Raw genomic sequence first — 17,162 nt, forward strand, 5'->3', positions numbered from 1 at the left:
TTGAGCCCTATGGCTCGGTGTCCCGGTGGCATATCCTCCAGACTCCACGTCTGGTTATCAGTGATGGATGTCATCTTCTCCTGCATTGCCTTCCGCCAGCACGGGTTCTTTTCTGCTTCGGCGAAGGTGTTTGGTTCATCTGCACTGACGGCATGTAGTTCGGCCACTTCTTCGAGCTCGCGCGCTGCTAGTTCAAGTGGTTCACCTCCTCCCACTAGGTCATCCATCCTCCGGTACCTAGCCTCCAGATCAGTATCGTGATCGGCATCCAGCGTCGAATCCGCAGTCCGTGGTGTTGCGAATTCCACTGGTTCAGGTGGTGCACCTGCTGGCGGCGGTGACGTCTCCTGATGCTGGGCTCCTCCTTCTTCAGGCTCGGTGACGAGGTACTCCACCGTGAATTGATTTGGATTACGGTCTGCCTCGATCACGTCATTCCACTGCCAGAAGGTGCTTTCGTCGAAGACGACGTCGCGTGACACGTGAGCTCGCCCCCCTATAGGATCATAGAGTCTGTACGCCTTGCTCCCGGGTTCGTAGCCGATGAAGACGACCTTCAGCCCCCTGGGATCGAGCTTGGCGAGATGGGGACGTGTTACCTTCATGTATGCGACGCAGCCGAACACGCGAAAATGATGTACTGTTGGTTTTTTGTTGTACCAGGCCTCATATGGCGTCTTCCTGTCGAGGCTTCGGGTTGGTGACCGATTGAGGAGATAGACAGCCGTCATTACTGCCTCTCCCCAGAATCTCCCAGGCATCCCAGCCGTCACCAACAATGACCTCGCTGTCTCGACAATGGTCTGATTTTGGCGCTCTACCACTCCGTTCTGTTGGGGGGAGTAGGGCGCCGTTAGGTGCCGTTGTATGCCGATCTCGTCGCAGTACTTACTGAAACTTGCCGAGGTGAATTCTCTGCCTCGGTCTGTGCGCAGCACTCGCATCTTCTTCTCACATTCGGCCTCCGCTCGCGCTTTAATGCGCTTAACCGCCTCTGCCGCCTCACTTTTCGCTTGCAGCAGAGTCAGCCACATGAAGCGGCTTTTGTCATCGACTAACAGGAGGAAGAGACTCTTACCGCCTGGGGTCGCAGGCTTGATGGGCCCGCAGATATCGCCGTGTACAAGCTCCAACGGCTCATCGGCTCGGTAGGCTGTTCGAGACGGAAAGGGTGTGCGCCTCTGTTTGCCGATGAGGCACCCGTCGCACAGCTTGTTCACGCCTTTGATTTCTGGCAAGCCGTGCACCAACTCCTTCTTCTGTAGCTTTTCTAGGGCAGGAAAGTTTAAGTGTCCGTACCTCTTCGGTCTTGGCCGAGAGGCTAACGGGTTGGTCTATCTCTAACTCCAGGATGTAAAGACGGTTTGTGGTGCGCCTTGCCTGCGTGAGCAGCCGTCGTTGATTATCGCAGATTTTCAGTAGTCCGCGCTCGATGGAAATGAAGCAACCTGTCTCATCGAGTTGACCCAGACTCACAAGGTTAGCCTTGAGCCTCGGAATGTAGTAGACGTCGGTCAGCTTGCGATGCTCGCCTCCCTTACTGAGGAACAGGATGGTGCCGCGCCCTTCGATCTTCGACGACGGAGCCGTCGCCGAATTTCACCGTCCCACGGATCCCCGAGTCGAGCTCGGAGAACGCAGATCTAGCCCCGGTCATATGGTTTGTTGCCCCTGTGTCAAGGATCCAAGGATCCATTGCTGGTGCTCGTGTTGCTCGTCCCTCTCGCCGATCTGAGCGAACACTCGCTCCTCCTCCAGTTGAATTGGCTCCCCAGCTGGTGCCATCTTTGCTACGCCCAACTGGAGCTCTTTCTTGGGTTCAACATTGTCGTCGGATTTGGAATCGAAATTGGGGACGCATGCAGCTACAATGAAGAGAGCTTGGCTCCCCAGCTGGTGCCATCTTTGCTACGCCCAACTGGAGCTGGTGCCATCTTTGCTACGCCCAACTGGAGCTGGTGCCATCTTTGCTACGCCCAACTGGAGCTCTTTCTTGGGTTCAACATTGTCGTCGGATTTGGAATCGAAATTGGGGACGCATGCAGTTACAATGAAGAGAGCTGGCTCGTCCTCCTCGGATTGAGCCACATGGGCCGTTTCGGCCTTCTCCTTATTCCTAGCTGGCTCCAGCAATTTCTGCTCAGGTGTCCTCTCTTCCCACAGTTCGAGCATTGGATCGGCCTGCCATTGGTCGACTCCTTCTTTTGATTCCCATCTTTCCCGCGCGTGCGCCCGTGGGACATCCATGGCTTCTTACCGCCTTTGCGGCTGGAGGACGACCGTTGCTCTCGCCGGTGTTGTCGCGGAGCTTTAGGCGTGCAAGTCATTCCTCCTCCGTGAGGAGTAGACGGCCCTCCTTGTCAACAGCTGAAGTGATATTCTTCTTCCGCTGCTCGACGTTACGTAAGGAGTAGACGGCCCTCCTTGTCAACAGCTGAAGTGATATTCTTCTTCCGCTGCTCGACGTTACGTAGTCTTCCGACGGCCCTCCTTGTCAACAGCTGAAGTGATATTCTTCTTCCGCTGCTCGACGTTACGTAGTCTTCCCGGTCACCTCTTCCACTGTTAGGAAGTTCAGTTCAAGCAATGTCTCGATTGAAATCGCGACTTGCTCGAGGTGATCGGGAACGACCTGCAACATCTTCTTCACGATTTCTGTCTCGCTGATGCCACCACCGAGGGTGGTGATGCTATTGGCGAGCCCCGTGATCCGCATTGGAAAATCATCGACGGATTCGACGTCCTTAAAGCAAATCTCCGAGAGCTCCTTCCGCAGTTGCTCGGCTGGCGTTCGCCGCCATATTACGAGATCTTTCCACCAACAAATCCCGTCGGGTAGGTTGACGCGCATCAACAAGGCCCACTCGTTGTAGTTGGACCTTGTCAAGGTGGTACTGAACGACGGCGGTCGTTGTCTCCCTGATTCACTCGCTCAACGACAACTCGACGCCCGTCATCACGGCGTCGGCCTCTTCGTGGTGGTGATGGAGATGCCGGCACTTGACGGCGGCGTGGAGGAGTGAGCGAGCTTGCTTGGGATGGACCCCACGATGTGTGCTTATTTTCGCCCTTTGCATTTTCTTCTACTCGAACCTGAGACTTGTGTGTTGTTAGGTCGACACTCTAACCACTTGAGCTATTCAACTTGATTGTTGATAGGTTGGCTCTTCTGTGATGGTATACTACCGATCGCTTCAACGAGGCTCTGATACCACTTGTTGACTCTGGCAATTCGGAAGACAGTGTCGACGAAAAATTGGCCGAAGGTTTCTTCGAAGGAAAAATTAGCGGAAGTAAAAGGAGAGAGAGTGAGAGATTCGCTGATAATGCTGAAGACTCGATGTTTTTATTTTACTTCAGTTGAACGGTTTAAATAACAAATCTAATTACAAAAATAGAAAAACCAATTATACAAAAATAGAGGAAGTGGACGAAGACTTCGCCCAAATTGCCAAAACAATGGCTCCTAGAATCACGCTTCTCCATTCGCGTGAATTAAGATGTAACTAAATAAGGCATGACTTTTATTTAACAACCATAAACAATTGATCTTCTTCTTTTTCTTCTTGATCAACTACCTGTGCATCTACTCCTTTCACCTGATCTTTGGCTTTGCAGATCACCGCTTCATGTCCAAGTTGATTGCATTTGAAGCAGAAGGCGTCAGGTCTTCTCCAACACTTGTATGGTGGATGACCTTTCTTCTTACAATGGCGGCAAGGTGGATAGGATTTTTTGAAACCTTCTTCTTTTGTCTTCTGATAATTGGCAGATGCATCTCCATACGTCAATTGATTTTTAAATTTTTTGTTGTTTTTATACCTACGGCTGTCTTGATGCTTAACAAGTAAAGCACCTTCAATCACCCCTTCTTGCCTCATAGACCTCCTTTGCTATTGTGCTTGTAAAGGATTCAAGAGCTCTGTAAGAGAAATCTTTGACAAGTCTTTCGTGTTCTCCAGAGTAGTAATGGTGGCTTCAAACTTCTCTGGAACAGTGATCTAGCAGATTTTCAACGATTCTGGAATCATTTAATATAGAACCAAACAATCTCACATTGTTGGCGATGCTGAGAAGTCTGTCAGAGTACTCTTTCACCGACTCTAACTCCTTCATCTTCTGCAACTCAAAATCCCTAATCAAATTCAGAACTTTCATTCTACGAATCCTTTGATCTCCTTTATTCAGCCTTGAGATAATCCCAGATTTTCTTTGCTGTTTTGAGGGACATTATTCGCATGAAGATCATTTGAGATACAGCGGCAAATAGGCAAGCTTTCGCCTTTGATTTCCTTGTCTTCTTTTCCTTCTGTAATTTGATTTGTGCTACAGAAGGATTTGCTGGAAGAGGAGGGACCTCGTAATCCTCTTCTATTGGTTCCCTAAGATCCAAGTCCTCCAAATAAGTCTCCATACGAACTGCCCACATTTGATAATTGTCTCCATCGAAGACAGGTGGTGCAATAGCTGAAAAACTTGATTCTCCCATTTTGATCTCACAGATCCCTTAGGAAGATAGCTCTGATACCAATTGTTAGTGAAAGAGGGATTGATTGAATGATTGATGAGAAGATTGAATTATGAAGAGCAAGAATGCTCTATATATACCCAGAGAATACAAAAAGATATTTAGAACATCTACCTAAAAAATCTGCAGAAAATCTGTTAACAAACGAGTACTCAAATCAAAAACTAAATCAAATCAAAACTAAATCTAACTCCTAACGGAGATTTGATTAGATACTAATGACAGCAATCTAAACAAATACGTGATCTTTAACCAATATACTAGCTAGCCGTATATTAGACATCAAAGATTTTTTTGGACATTTGTTATTGACTAGAGATAGCATTCATTTAGAACTTTTGCTTAGAGTATTTAGGTAGGTAATCTTCCCCCATATATGTATAAATTTGAGGATAAAAACATTGCATTCATCGCTATATCAGTAGGCTTTCAGACATGAGTGTATCATTATATGATTCTTTTAAGTACATTACGAACCATAAGAAATGTGTGTATATTACATCAATTTTTCAAGTTATCAAATATGAGTATCATTCCAGTATCAATAGGTCATCTGACACAAAGATAAAAGGAAGGGAATGTATATAAATCGATGGTGGTTGAAATTGATATGGATAAAGGAAGGGAAATCTAGAAATGACAAATATGGTTGAAATCAAAGAGGGGAGTTAAATAATGATAGATTATGAGCTTTTTAGTCATTTTACAGATGTTGAAAGTAGATTAAGGTTAAAATGGACGTTTGATGGAGGATATTTTAGTCCTTATACTTGGATCGAAACGAGTCTCTATGTCATATTTGTAATTTGATTACATATTTACTATAAATTTGAGTTATATGAGTACAATGATGCATAATTTTTCAAATTTATGCATTGTAATATTATCATTCTCGTTTTTTCACCCTTTGTAGTATAATTTTGAGAACTCGATTGTCCAAAGCGTGTTGCCACGATCATTGTAACACTCTAGTCCCGATCATGCTTGTCTGGGACGTGCTGTCCATGACCACAATCCCGTTCCAAATCCCTTTTTACTTGCTTTCATATTTGATAGACCTTTACTATTATTGTTGTGTCAACATGGGAGTGTACCACCTTTCACCAAAATCATGTCTACACTCACTAGGGCTAAAATGCCCCAAAATATACTATAGAGAGATATGACATTGTCATCTCTTCGGTTGGATTTATGCCCTAAACCTTAGTAATTAATTATTTAGTTTCTAACAATAATTTTTATTATTTTATTTGTAATTTAATTATTATCCATTGGATGAAAATCCAAAGTTATTAATGTAATCTTGAACCGTATGTAGTTGTCATACAGGAGAATTGTGTTCAAGTAATAATCTAAAGATTATAGTATATGGATAAGGTTGTGTGCCTTATCGGGGTAACACTATTGATGCAGCCCACTTTGTAATCATTACAAATGATTTGATCCAAATCGTTCATGTGAAGACAGGTAAGCGAGGGTATCCTATACAATGAGTTTGTATAAGACTGGACCAAGAAATATTTAATCACTCTTTACAAATCCGTTAATTAAGAAGATTAATATTTCACATAATGATCATATGCGACTCGATCTTAATGCTGAGTGAGTTATGAACTCCTATATGTGAGAGTTTGTCCTTTAATTTACATGGGTAAGAATGACTCTGTTAACCGATTCAATATGCCTACCATTTTGGGGACTTGACCAAATAGGGAGTTGATAACATAATAAAATGAGATGAAATTTGCTCATTTCCATATAAAGAAGGTAGATGAGTTGTTCTCTTAAGTACTGATTTCGGGACTTGAAAAATGGGCCCCACCCTCTCATTGACATGAGAAGGACTTGGTTTATGATTGGATCATAAACAAATTATTCATTAGAGAATCAGTGGTACGATGTAATTATAGGGGTAAAACGGACTTTTGATCTAACTGTAATTATGAACAACTCGTGAAGGATCGACTTGCTTGTAATGGTTATATCAATGGACATAACTTGTCCTATAGTGTATAAGAGTGCAGTTCTAGGTCTATAGTGGAGTAACTTATAGTTAATGAATGGAAATGGATTAATGAAAGATTTTAATTAATTTTATATCATTGGAACTTATAATCTGTAGGTATATAAGATCCCTTGCTAACGTAATGTTAAAAGGTTCCATTTATTTAAAAGAAAATGTAAAAAGTTTATTTAATACATTAGATATATTAAATATAGAAGAGAAAATAAATTTAATTTAAAATGTCAAATTAATATTTAATATATTAGATATATTAAATAAATAAAAAATATATATTTAATTTAAAGAGTTAAAATTAATATTTAATATATTAGATATATTTAAAAATATATATATTTATTGTATTTGATACCATTAAATATTAAATCATATTTCGATACATTAAATAAAAATATATATATTAGGATATCTTACAATATTATTATAATGTGATTTGTATTAGATATTATCTTATAATATATAGAGTCGGACAGAGCTATTGGATCATCCGATTTTGTCAAGAAACCAGAAAAATATAAGTATAATTTATAAAAATAAAAGGATTAACTTATCATTTATTTTTATTTTTGTATTACAAAAGGAAGCGTATAGGATGGAACATGAGATGGGAAGTGATGTAAGGTCATCAATAATTGGGAAGCACATGCATGTGGAACCCTCCAATTCAACTTAGACGACTTGACAACTTGGCACTCAAACAGCCATCACTCCGCCCACTGCTTGATTATAAGAAAACAAAATAAAGACCATTCTTAGCAGCCGACAAAGTGAGGCGGCCAACAAAAGGAGAAGTAAAAGGGATTACGACTCTTAGAGATCTTCAAATTCAGTATAAGAAGAAGAACCAAGAAATCTGATTCAAACTTGTTAGAATCATGGCGGAATCAATTCTATTCAATGTTGCGGCATCCCTTATAGCCAAATTGGGCTCTCCTGCACTCACTCAGTTTCAATTGCTTTGGGGCCTCGATGATGAGTTTGACAAACTCAAACATACCATTTCAGCCATGGAAGCTGCGCTTCTTGATGCAGAGGACCAACAGTTCAAGAGCCATGAAGTGAAGAATTGGATTTCAAGGGTCAAAGATGCTTTCTACGATGTCGATGACTTGATTGACGAGTTTGCTTATGAAACCTTGAGGCGACAAGTTATAGCCAAAAGTCAAAGAGGGGCGAAAGAGGTACGTCAAGTTTTTTCTATGCCTCATCAGATTGCATTTCGTTTTAAAGTTAGTCACAAAATTAAAGACATTAGAGAAAAACGGAAGGCTATTGATGTTGATAAAAATCAATTTCATTTCACGGAGCGTGTTACAGATACTCGAAATGATGAGCTGAAGAAGAGTCGAGAGACTTCCTCTTTTATATATGATGATGAAGTGGTTGGTAGAAATGATGACATGAAAGCAATTATGGATCTTCTGATAGATACAACTACTGAAGTCAATGAAAACATTGCAACGATTGCCATAGTTGGAATGGGAGGATTGGGAAAAACCGCACTTGCACAATCTATCTACAACAATAAGAACGAAATGGAACATTTTAAGTTAAAATTATGGGTGTGTATTTCAGAACAGTTTGATGGGAAGGTTATTGTTGAAAAGATTATAGAGTCTGCAACAGGAAAGAAGCCTGAGATCCTTCAAATGGATTTGTTGCAAAGTGAACTTCGAAAGCATATTGATGGGAGAAAGTACTTGCTCATCATGGATGATGTGTGGAATGAAGATCACGAGAAATGGGTTAATCTTAAAAGATTGTTAATGGGTGGTGCAAAAGGTAGTAGAATATTGATCACAACACGTCATCAGCGAGTTGCAGAGACTTTTGATACAATTTCATCCTATGCTTTAGGACAATTGGACGACCAAAGCGCTTGGCTATTGTTTAAAAACATGGCTTTCAGAGGTGAGAAATCAGAGAAGAACTCGAAGATTTAAATCTAGTCGAAATTGGAAAGGAGATTGTGGCAAAGTTAAAAGGTCTTCCTCTTGCAATAAGAATCATAGGAAGTCTTTTGTATGCTAAAAAACCAGACCATCATCTTTGGTTGGCTTTCAAGGATAAGGAGTTTTCTCGAATTTTGCAACAAAAAGAAGAGGCACAATTCATGCTATCAATATTGGAGCTAAGTTATAACCATCTTCAATCTAGTTTGAAGCAATGTTTTACTTATTGTTCTTTATTCCCCAAAGATTATATCTTTCGAAAGGATGAAATGATAAAACAATGGGTGGCGCAAAGTTTCGTTCAATCAATTGGTACAATTGAGCCAAATGATATTGGGGAAGATTATTTCCTGGACTTATTATCAAGGTCATTCTTTCAAGACGTTACAAGAAATAAGATGGGTGACATAGTAGAGTGTAAGATGCACGATTTGATGCATGATCTTGCTTCTTCAATAGTAAAAAATGAATGTGTTTCTATGGATGTGAATGATAGAGTTGTCATGGAAAGAACCAGACATATCTCAATTTACCGTAGTTTCGATTTAAACTTGGAGTCCTTGAAATTATTGCTTGAGGCAAAAAACTTGAGGACATTAATTATTGAGGGTCCTAGTAAGGATTACAAAAAAGAACTTAAACTAATCCTTACCAAGTTTGTGCGATTAAGGACATTGAGTTTGAATTTGGCTTTTAATTTGACTAGTCAGTTGCCTAAATCTATTAGCAAGTTGAAACATTTAAGATATTTCAATATATATTTATTTGAACTTTCGTTCCTTCCAAATTCTATGACTGAGTTGTATAATTTGGAAACACTTATTCTTGATGGGTGTATGTCGTTACTAAAGTTGCCGAGAGATGCAAAAAATTGGAGGAACCTTCGGTATCTAAGTCTTGCTGAAAATTTTCTTATAAAATTTCTTCCAGATTCGATAGATGAATGGAAGAATTTGGAAACACTCATCCTGCGAAAATGTTTGTTGTTAAAGAATTGCCTAAAGATATTAGAAAATGTGTCAAGCTTAAGCATCTTGATTTACGTGGTTGCGATTCTTTGACTCATTCACCCAAAGGACTAGGTGAGCTTACCCAAAGGACTAGGTGAGCTTACTGGTCTTCAAACAATGAATCTTTTTGTATTAAACAAAGATATTAGGTGTGATTTAAGCGAGTTGAATAGACTGAGCAAGTTGAGGGGATCTTAAAACATTAAAGGTTTGGAATTTTGTACAACCGAGGATCTTGACAAGCATTCTTTTAACTTGCAACAGAAGTTGGGTGTTCGAAAGTTGAAGTTAGTTTGGAATTATTCCGAAGATAAAAAGAAGAATATTTCTGCAAATGATGACGGCAAAGGAGTTTTAGAATGTCTACAACCACATTTAAACGTTCAAAAAATACATATATGCGGATATCAAGAAGCCAAGCTATGTGATTGGCTATCTAGTAATATGCTTGGTCACTTGGTCACCATAAAGCTTTCAAATTGGAAGCTCTCCCACAATTCGATCAATTTCCATTTCTCAAGTATTTGGGTCTTCAATCGTTACCTTGTATCGAGTACATTGACAACAATGATTATCCTTCTTCGTCAACGTTTCTTCTATCCATTGAAAAACTAACCATGGTAAACATGCCCAATTTAAAAGGATGGTGGAAGGGTGAAACTTCATCAAATTCGTCTCCAAACAGTACCACATTTGCTACAACACTATCTTGCCTTTGTCAACTAAAAATTGATAATTGTCCTGGCTTCAATTCCTTGGCTTGCAGCTCTACAGAAACTCCAAATAAGTGGTGTTAGTTTACAACGGCTTAATACGGTAATTAAAATGACGGCAAGTCATTCTTCTTCCACTCCGTCTAAAATAACTTTTTTTGAATTTAGTAGAATGGAAGATCTTGAGTTTCTGCCAAAAGAGTTATTCTATCAATTCAGAAATCTTGAGTATCTTGTCATAAGTGATTGTCAAAGCTTACGAATGTCTTCTTCTCTGGTACAACGTCATACTAATGAGTTACTATGGAAAGAGTTTCAAAGTCTCCGCATTTTACGTCTTGATGGACTTCCCAAGTTGGAGTATTTGCCTACTGGAATAAAACATGTGACAACTCTTCAATATATTTTCATAGGAAATTGTCTAAATTTAGTAACTCTGCCCGAATGGATGGGCAGTCTTACTTCACTCTCAGACCTATTGATTATCTTATGTCCAATGCTCACTTCATTGCCGGAAGAGATTCACCACCTCCCCTCATTAAAATTATTGAAAATTTGGGTTGCCCTAAATTGAGAGAGAGGTAGAAGGAAGAGGAGAAAATTGGCAAAAAAATTTCATGTTTCTATGGTAAAGATTTTGTAACTTCAACATTGAAGAGAAGAACTTGTTCGTCCATCAACTATGTCTAATCAGGTATGCAAAAAAAAAAATTTCCTCTCATTATTTTTATACTTCCTTACAACTAATTATATAATCATTAAAATTGATTTCCTAACTTGTCTTCTTTCAATCATTGATACAGCATGCATTCTACTGCTGCTCTTTACTGCTCTCTCACCCAGGAGCGAAGGATTTGAACTAAAATTGTTCATCTATGAAAGTTCACTCTTTATTTGGCATAATCTTCCTGCAAAAGAATAAAATGAGAACGTGATTTTGATGGGTTACTTCAAATCATTCAGGTACAAGTCTTTGAGCAGTTTTTTTACTGTAATTATTATATGTGCCCATTCATTTGTAATTTTAATTCTTTAGACCTGTTAAATGAATTGATAATGTCCCATTGAATTCTGGAACAACCCAATATCATATATTATTTTCTTTAGTCCATTATGTATCGTCGTTAGCCTCACAGTTTTAAAACATATCTGCTATGGAGAGCTTTTCAGACATATTTTCAGACTCTTATAAAATATGTTTCGTTTCCCTCTCCAATCGATGTAGAATCTCACAATCTACCTCTCCTAGAGTCTGACATTTTCGTTAGTACTTTGTCCAGTTACATGCCAATAATGAACTAACAAGAGTTTAGCTAAGTACATGAGAACGGTGTCCCATGTCATTAACCGACTTCGCCAACATAGGCTCGGGTTCATGAAAAGTGGTTGAACATGAAGCCGTAAAGAAATGAAGGTTGTAGTTATGGGTAGATTTCATTTTCTTTGCCTTTCTATGACTGTACTATCAAAGCCAAACAAAAAAGAAGAAAATGAAAGATAACACTAAATATTAATGCGGTTGAAGATTATAGATTGATAATTTGCCCGTTGAACAACTATATTAGGTTGAGATATGATTCAAAGTATTTGAAATTGAGATATGATTTAAAGTAGTTGAATAAGATTGTCAGTAGATTTGAATTTGTCTAAATTTCCATAATTTACTATTTCTGGTTAGTGTATAAGCCGTTAGTAGATTTGAATTTGTGTCGATTTCCATAATTTACTATTTTTGGTTAGTGTATAAGAATTGTGTAAGGTTGAAGCATGGAGTCAGAAAACAATAGTAGATTTAATCTATACCTATCTCTTTCAATATCCATTTCCCCAACAAATTTCATATCATAGCCACGTTCCTGTCAACACAAGAGTGACTGATTATTTTTTTCTCAAAACGAAAATGGCAGTAACTAGTTTTTCTTCCTCTACACCGCTGTTACCAATCTTTAATGGTGAGAAATATGAGTGGTGGAGCATTAAGATGAAGACCTTGCTCAGATCGCAGGAACTATGGGACTTAGTGGAGCACGAGTTTGTTGATGTATTAGAACCCACACTAGAAAAAAAGGAGAGATAGTAACCAATAAAAACGATGACAAGGCTCTATTCATTATTCAACAAGCAATTCATGAGACTATTTTATCACTGTTGGTGTTAATATAACACATGCGGGAGCAATTTGGATCTTAGGCACTTTTAGAACATCAATTATTGTAAATTACTAGCATGTTCATAAGTATTAAAATTTAAAGAGTTTAATTACTAACATTTTGTAGTTCAAACTCTTTTTGCCTCACGAACCGGTTTCGAACCACCACTAGTGTCTTCTCCACTATCCGGCCTTAGAACGGGATTGTGGAATCCGGTGAGTGACTAAACTTGGGAGGGATTTTGTATATGTGAAAGAGAGTGTTTGTGAGAAGTTTTTCTCAAGCTTTTTCATCAAGATGAAGAAGCCCCTCCAAGTATCATGATCACTCTATTTAAAGAGTCCAGTTTGCATGTTCATGCAAACTTGAGATCACCAAATTTTGACACTTAAAATTCCACTCAAATGTTTGGGATTATGTGGCAAGCATGCATGTTTGAGTTAACCAAATTTTGACACTCAAAATTCCACTCAAACTTGTGGGGTTTATTTGGCAAACATGCAAGTTTGGTTAAACCAAATTTTGACACCTCAAAATTCCACTAACATGGATTTTTCCATTAGATGAAAGTCAACATTTTGACTTTCTTCATTTTAATTCAACAATTAATTTGAATAATGAATTTCAAATTAAAGTAACATTAAATGATTAATTAAACTATTTAATTAATATTTAATATTAATTCAAATGCCAATCCCAATCAATTCCGACACATAATTGATTAAGATATTTAAATCTTATTTAAATATCTCAGATTCTCTCTTTTCGTTTAATTCGTAAATAAAACAAAATTGCGGTTAAATATATCGTATATATGTAACGCATATTCCCTAATTTGAATTCGAACACTTCGAACTCACTCGTCACACTGTTCTATGGTTTAGTCCGATATGAGCTAGCAGAGGGACCTAATGGACCTATAGATCATGGGCTCCAACGATCCAAGATTAACCGATTAAACTCATTAACCTGGTTAACCAACATTCGTTAACTACTAGGACACTCCACTATAGCCTAGTAGTTGCACTCCCCTCACTATAGATATATTTCCGTCCATCAGATATAACCATCATTAGTAAGTCGATCCTTCACAGGTTGTTCGTAACTAGAGCTGGGTCAATTTACCGTTTTATCCCTGAAGTTACTTCTTGTTCCTTATGTCTCACTGATCCTCTAATGAACAATTGGTTTGTGGTCCAACCAGTAAACCGAATCCCTCTCAGGCCAATGAGAGGGTGGGGCCCCTTGTTTAAGACCTGGAGTCAGTGCTTAAGGGAACTACCTTTCTTCTATCCCTAAAAGTGGGTAGAAGTGAATTCCGTCTTGCACCCCACGTCCCCAGCCATTCACCCAGTCTTACCCCTGAAATGGGAGGCCTGTTGAGTCGGCAAACTAGAGCCACTCTCACCCATGCAAATCTAAGGATAATTCCGAATAAACAGGAGTTCATGGTTAGCTCAGGATTAAAACCGAGTTACCTAGGTTATCGAATGAAAAGAAAATCAGTCTCAACAGTAAACGACTTTATAAAGTGAGAGTGGTTTTCTTCATGGTTCGATCTTATGCAATACTCATTGCATAGGACGCCCCCACTCACATGTCTCCACATGCACAATTTAGTGATCACATTGTTTATATCATATACAAAAGTGGGCCGCATCCATAGTGTCCCCAGAATAAGGTACTCAGCCTTATCCTTATACTATAGATCATTTTGACTATATACTTGAACTTGATCCACTCTTATGTCTCTACATATAGTTCAAGTAATCATACTATAGCTAGAGTGTTCTTAGTTTATTGGATTTAGATTAATGATCGTAAAGTTCACTTTATTCAATAACAATTTTTACTGAATAAACATCAATAATAACTTTATTGAAAATAGAATATATCTTTGTTTACAAACTATGAGTTTTAGGACATAAAACCCAACAATCACGAATTGCAGTAGCAACCACATCAAACCAAACATGGTCAATTCTACAAAAAGAGTTTTAGGGAGATTCAAAGGTCATAACAGTAAAATTGCAATCTCTAAGGTGTGATTTTGAAACTCTGCTCATGACGAATGGCAAACCAATTGTTGACTTTTTGTCGATAGCAATGGCAATAGTCAGTCAGATGCGTACCTATGGAGAGAAAATTTCAGATGAAACAATTGTTGCAAATGTGTTGAGAAGCTTAACTCCAAAGTTTGACCACGTGGTAGCTGTCATAGAAGAAGCTAAGGATCTATCAATACTCTTTGTTGATAAACTGATGGGCTCGCTTCAAGCTCATGAGTCAAGAATCAATAGATCATCAAAAGAAATGAAGAAAAGGCACTACAAGTGAAGGAGACAGCCAACAACGAAAAAGAAAATATTCATTTAGCAGGTAGAAGTTGTGGAGGAGAATTTCGCAGCTTCCATGGTGGTCGCGGTAACCAGGGTACATGGAGAAATGATAGACAAAGGCAATTCAATAAATAAAGGAATGTCATACAATGTTACCATTGCAGAAGGTATGGGTACACAAAAGCTAATTGTTAATATAAAGATCAACGAATGAATTTTGCAGCAGAGAATGACGAAGAAAAAGAAAAACTTTTCATGGCGTGTATTGATACTAATCCAAAAAAAAGTGACTTATGGTTTGTTGATAGCGAATGCTCAAACCATATGACAGGCACCAAATCCTTATTCAAAGAGCTTGATGAGGCGCAAAAAAATAAGGTGCAATTTGGAAATACAAAAGAGATGCAAGTTGAGGGAAAAGTTACAGTGAAAGTCGAAACCAGTCATGGTAAGATAAATCAATTAGATAATGTTCAATTTGTACCTAATTTATGGTACAATTTATTGAGTGTTAGACAATTGATGACCAAAGGACATTCCGTTCTATTTGATGACAACACATGTGTCATTACACATAAGAAATCATGCCATAAAGTTCAAATTGTCATGACCTCAAATAAGATGTTTCCATTCGATGTTTCTAACATGGAGGATTTTGCTCTTACTGCTAGCACAAAAGATGACTCAACATTATGGTATCTTAGATATGGGCATCTTTATATGAAGAGCCTGAAAATACTTAGGGATAAAGGTATGGTTTTCGGATTACCAAGAATGGTCCTTTCCTATTGGAAAAGCTAAAAGAGTTCACATTGTCTAGAACTAATTCATGCTGATTTATGTGGGCAAATGCAAACGAAGTTCTTGGGTAGGAGTATATACTTTTTTCTATTAATTAGATGACTATAGTCGCATGAGCTGGATTTACTTCTTACAACATATGTAAGAAACTTTTCAGAAGTTTCAAATTTTTAAAGCTATGGTGGAGAACGAAAGTGGCTGTCACATTAAAGTTCTTCGCACAGACAGAGGTGACGAGTTCATATCTAAAGAGTTCAATCTATTTTGTGAAGAAGAGGACATCCAAAGGAAGTTAATAGCTCCCTACACTCTAGAACAAAATGGAATCGCTAAACGAAAAAATCGAACTATTGTGGAGATGACAAGAAGCATGTTACAAGCAAGGAGACTTCCAAATCAATTTTGGGCAGAAGCTGTAACAACATCTGTTATCTATTAAATCTCTCACCAACAAAGGCTGTTATGAATCGAACTCCTTATGAAGCATGACATGGAAGGAAACCATCTGTAAGTCATTTACGAGTCTTTGGTTGTGTTCCTTATGCTTTGAAACATCCTCAAACTTGTCAAAAGCTTGATGAAAAATCTGAAAAATGTATTTTCATTGGCTATTGTACTAAATCAAATGCATATAAATTATACAACCCCTTGGTGAAAAGATTTTAGTTAGAAGGGATGTAATATTAAATGAAAACGTGAGTTGGGATTAGATTAAAGAATAGGAGCAGCAAAAAGATTATAGTTGAAGTTTCTCCAAACGAAGAGACAAGGGTCAACTCTAGTGCATCTCCTAGTGCCTCCACTGCAACACAAAATTTGTCAAATTCATCATCTTCAACATCACTAAACATCAACTCTTCTCTTAAAGAACTTTCGGATGAGACACCTCCAAAGAAGTATAAATCTTTAGCGGACATATATTCATCATGTCAATTTGCTCTTACTATTTCAGAACCTATGAGTTATGAAGAAGCAACTGAAAAAGAAGAGTGAAAGAAAGCCATGGTAGTAAAGATGTCGTCCATTGAGAAAAATGGAACATGGGATATGGTTGACTTACCAAACCAAAAGTTCTATGTAGATTTACAAGAAGAGATCTATGTAACACAACTAGAGGAATTCATAAAGAAAGACAAAGAAACAAAGGTATACAAGTTGAGATAGACATTATACGAGTTAAAGCAGACATACTTACGAAGGCTTTGTCAAAAGAAAAGCTCTGTACTTGACCTCTGCAACTTTTAATCAAGGGGGAGTGTTGAGCTATAATTCGAAGTATTCAAAATTGAGATATGATATAAAGTAGTTGAGATATGATTCAAAATATTCAAACTACCAAGATTTTAGGAGATTGTGAATAGATTTGAATTTATCTAGATTTCCATAATTTACTATTTATGGTTAATGTATAAGCTTATCAATATTGAAATTGTGTAACTGTTTAAGCATGGGGTGAGACAATAATAATAGATCACTCCAACTTTAATCTATTCTCATCTTTTTGAATATCCCTTTCCCCAACATATTAGGCAGTTTATTTGGTTGGGACATCGTTGTTTGCCAATCCTGTTTATCTTCTTGTTCAAGGTTTTTTTTTTTTTTTTTTTTTTTTTTTTTTTTTTTTTTTTTTTTTTTTTTTTTTTTTT

General features: G+C 38.3%; 3 protein-coding genes across 3 annotated transcripts in view; all 3 read left to right on the top strand.

The window, feature by feature from the left end:
• LOC111448599 (putative disease resistance protein RGA4) overlaps window positions 1-8,241 on the top strand; it is a 16,373-nt gene extending 8,132 nt beyond the window's left edge. The window contains exon 3 of the mRNA XM_023088283.1: window positions 8,014-8,241. Coding sequence (XP_022944051.1) covers window positions 8,014-8,079 — 66 coding nt within the window. The 3' untranslated portion in view covers window positions 8,080-8,241. The remainder of the gene's footprint in view (window positions 1-8,013) is intronic.
• On the top strand, window positions 7,324-8,047 carry LOC111448644 (putative disease resistance protein At1g50180). The gene is made up of 2 exons (XM_023088333.1): window positions 7,324-7,732; window positions 7,869-8,047. The coding sequence occupies exons 1-2, from the start codon at window positions 7,427-7,429 to the stop codon at window positions 7,887-7,889; spliced, it is 327 nt and encodes a 108-aa protein (XP_022944101.1). The 5' UTR covers window positions 7,324-7,426; the 3' UTR covers window positions 7,890-8,047.
• Window positions 8,087-8,494, top strand: LOC111453587 (putative disease resistance protein RGA3). The gene has a single exon (XM_023094765.1). It carries the CDS (start codon window positions 8,087-8,089, stop codon window positions 8,492-8,494), a length of 408 nt encoding a protein of 135 aa, XP_022950533.1.
• The last annotated feature ends 8,668 nt before the right edge of the window (window positions 8,495-17,162 follow it).

Source organism: Cucurbita moschata, unplaced genomic scaffold (assembly GCF_002738365.1).
Source record: "Cucurbita moschata cultivar Rifu unplaced genomic scaffold, Cmos_1.0 Cmo_Scf00001, whole genome shotgun sequence".
Classification (NCBI taxonomy): Eukaryota; Viridiplantae; Streptophyta; class Magnoliopsida; order Cucurbitales; family Cucurbitaceae; genus Cucurbita; species Cucurbita moschata.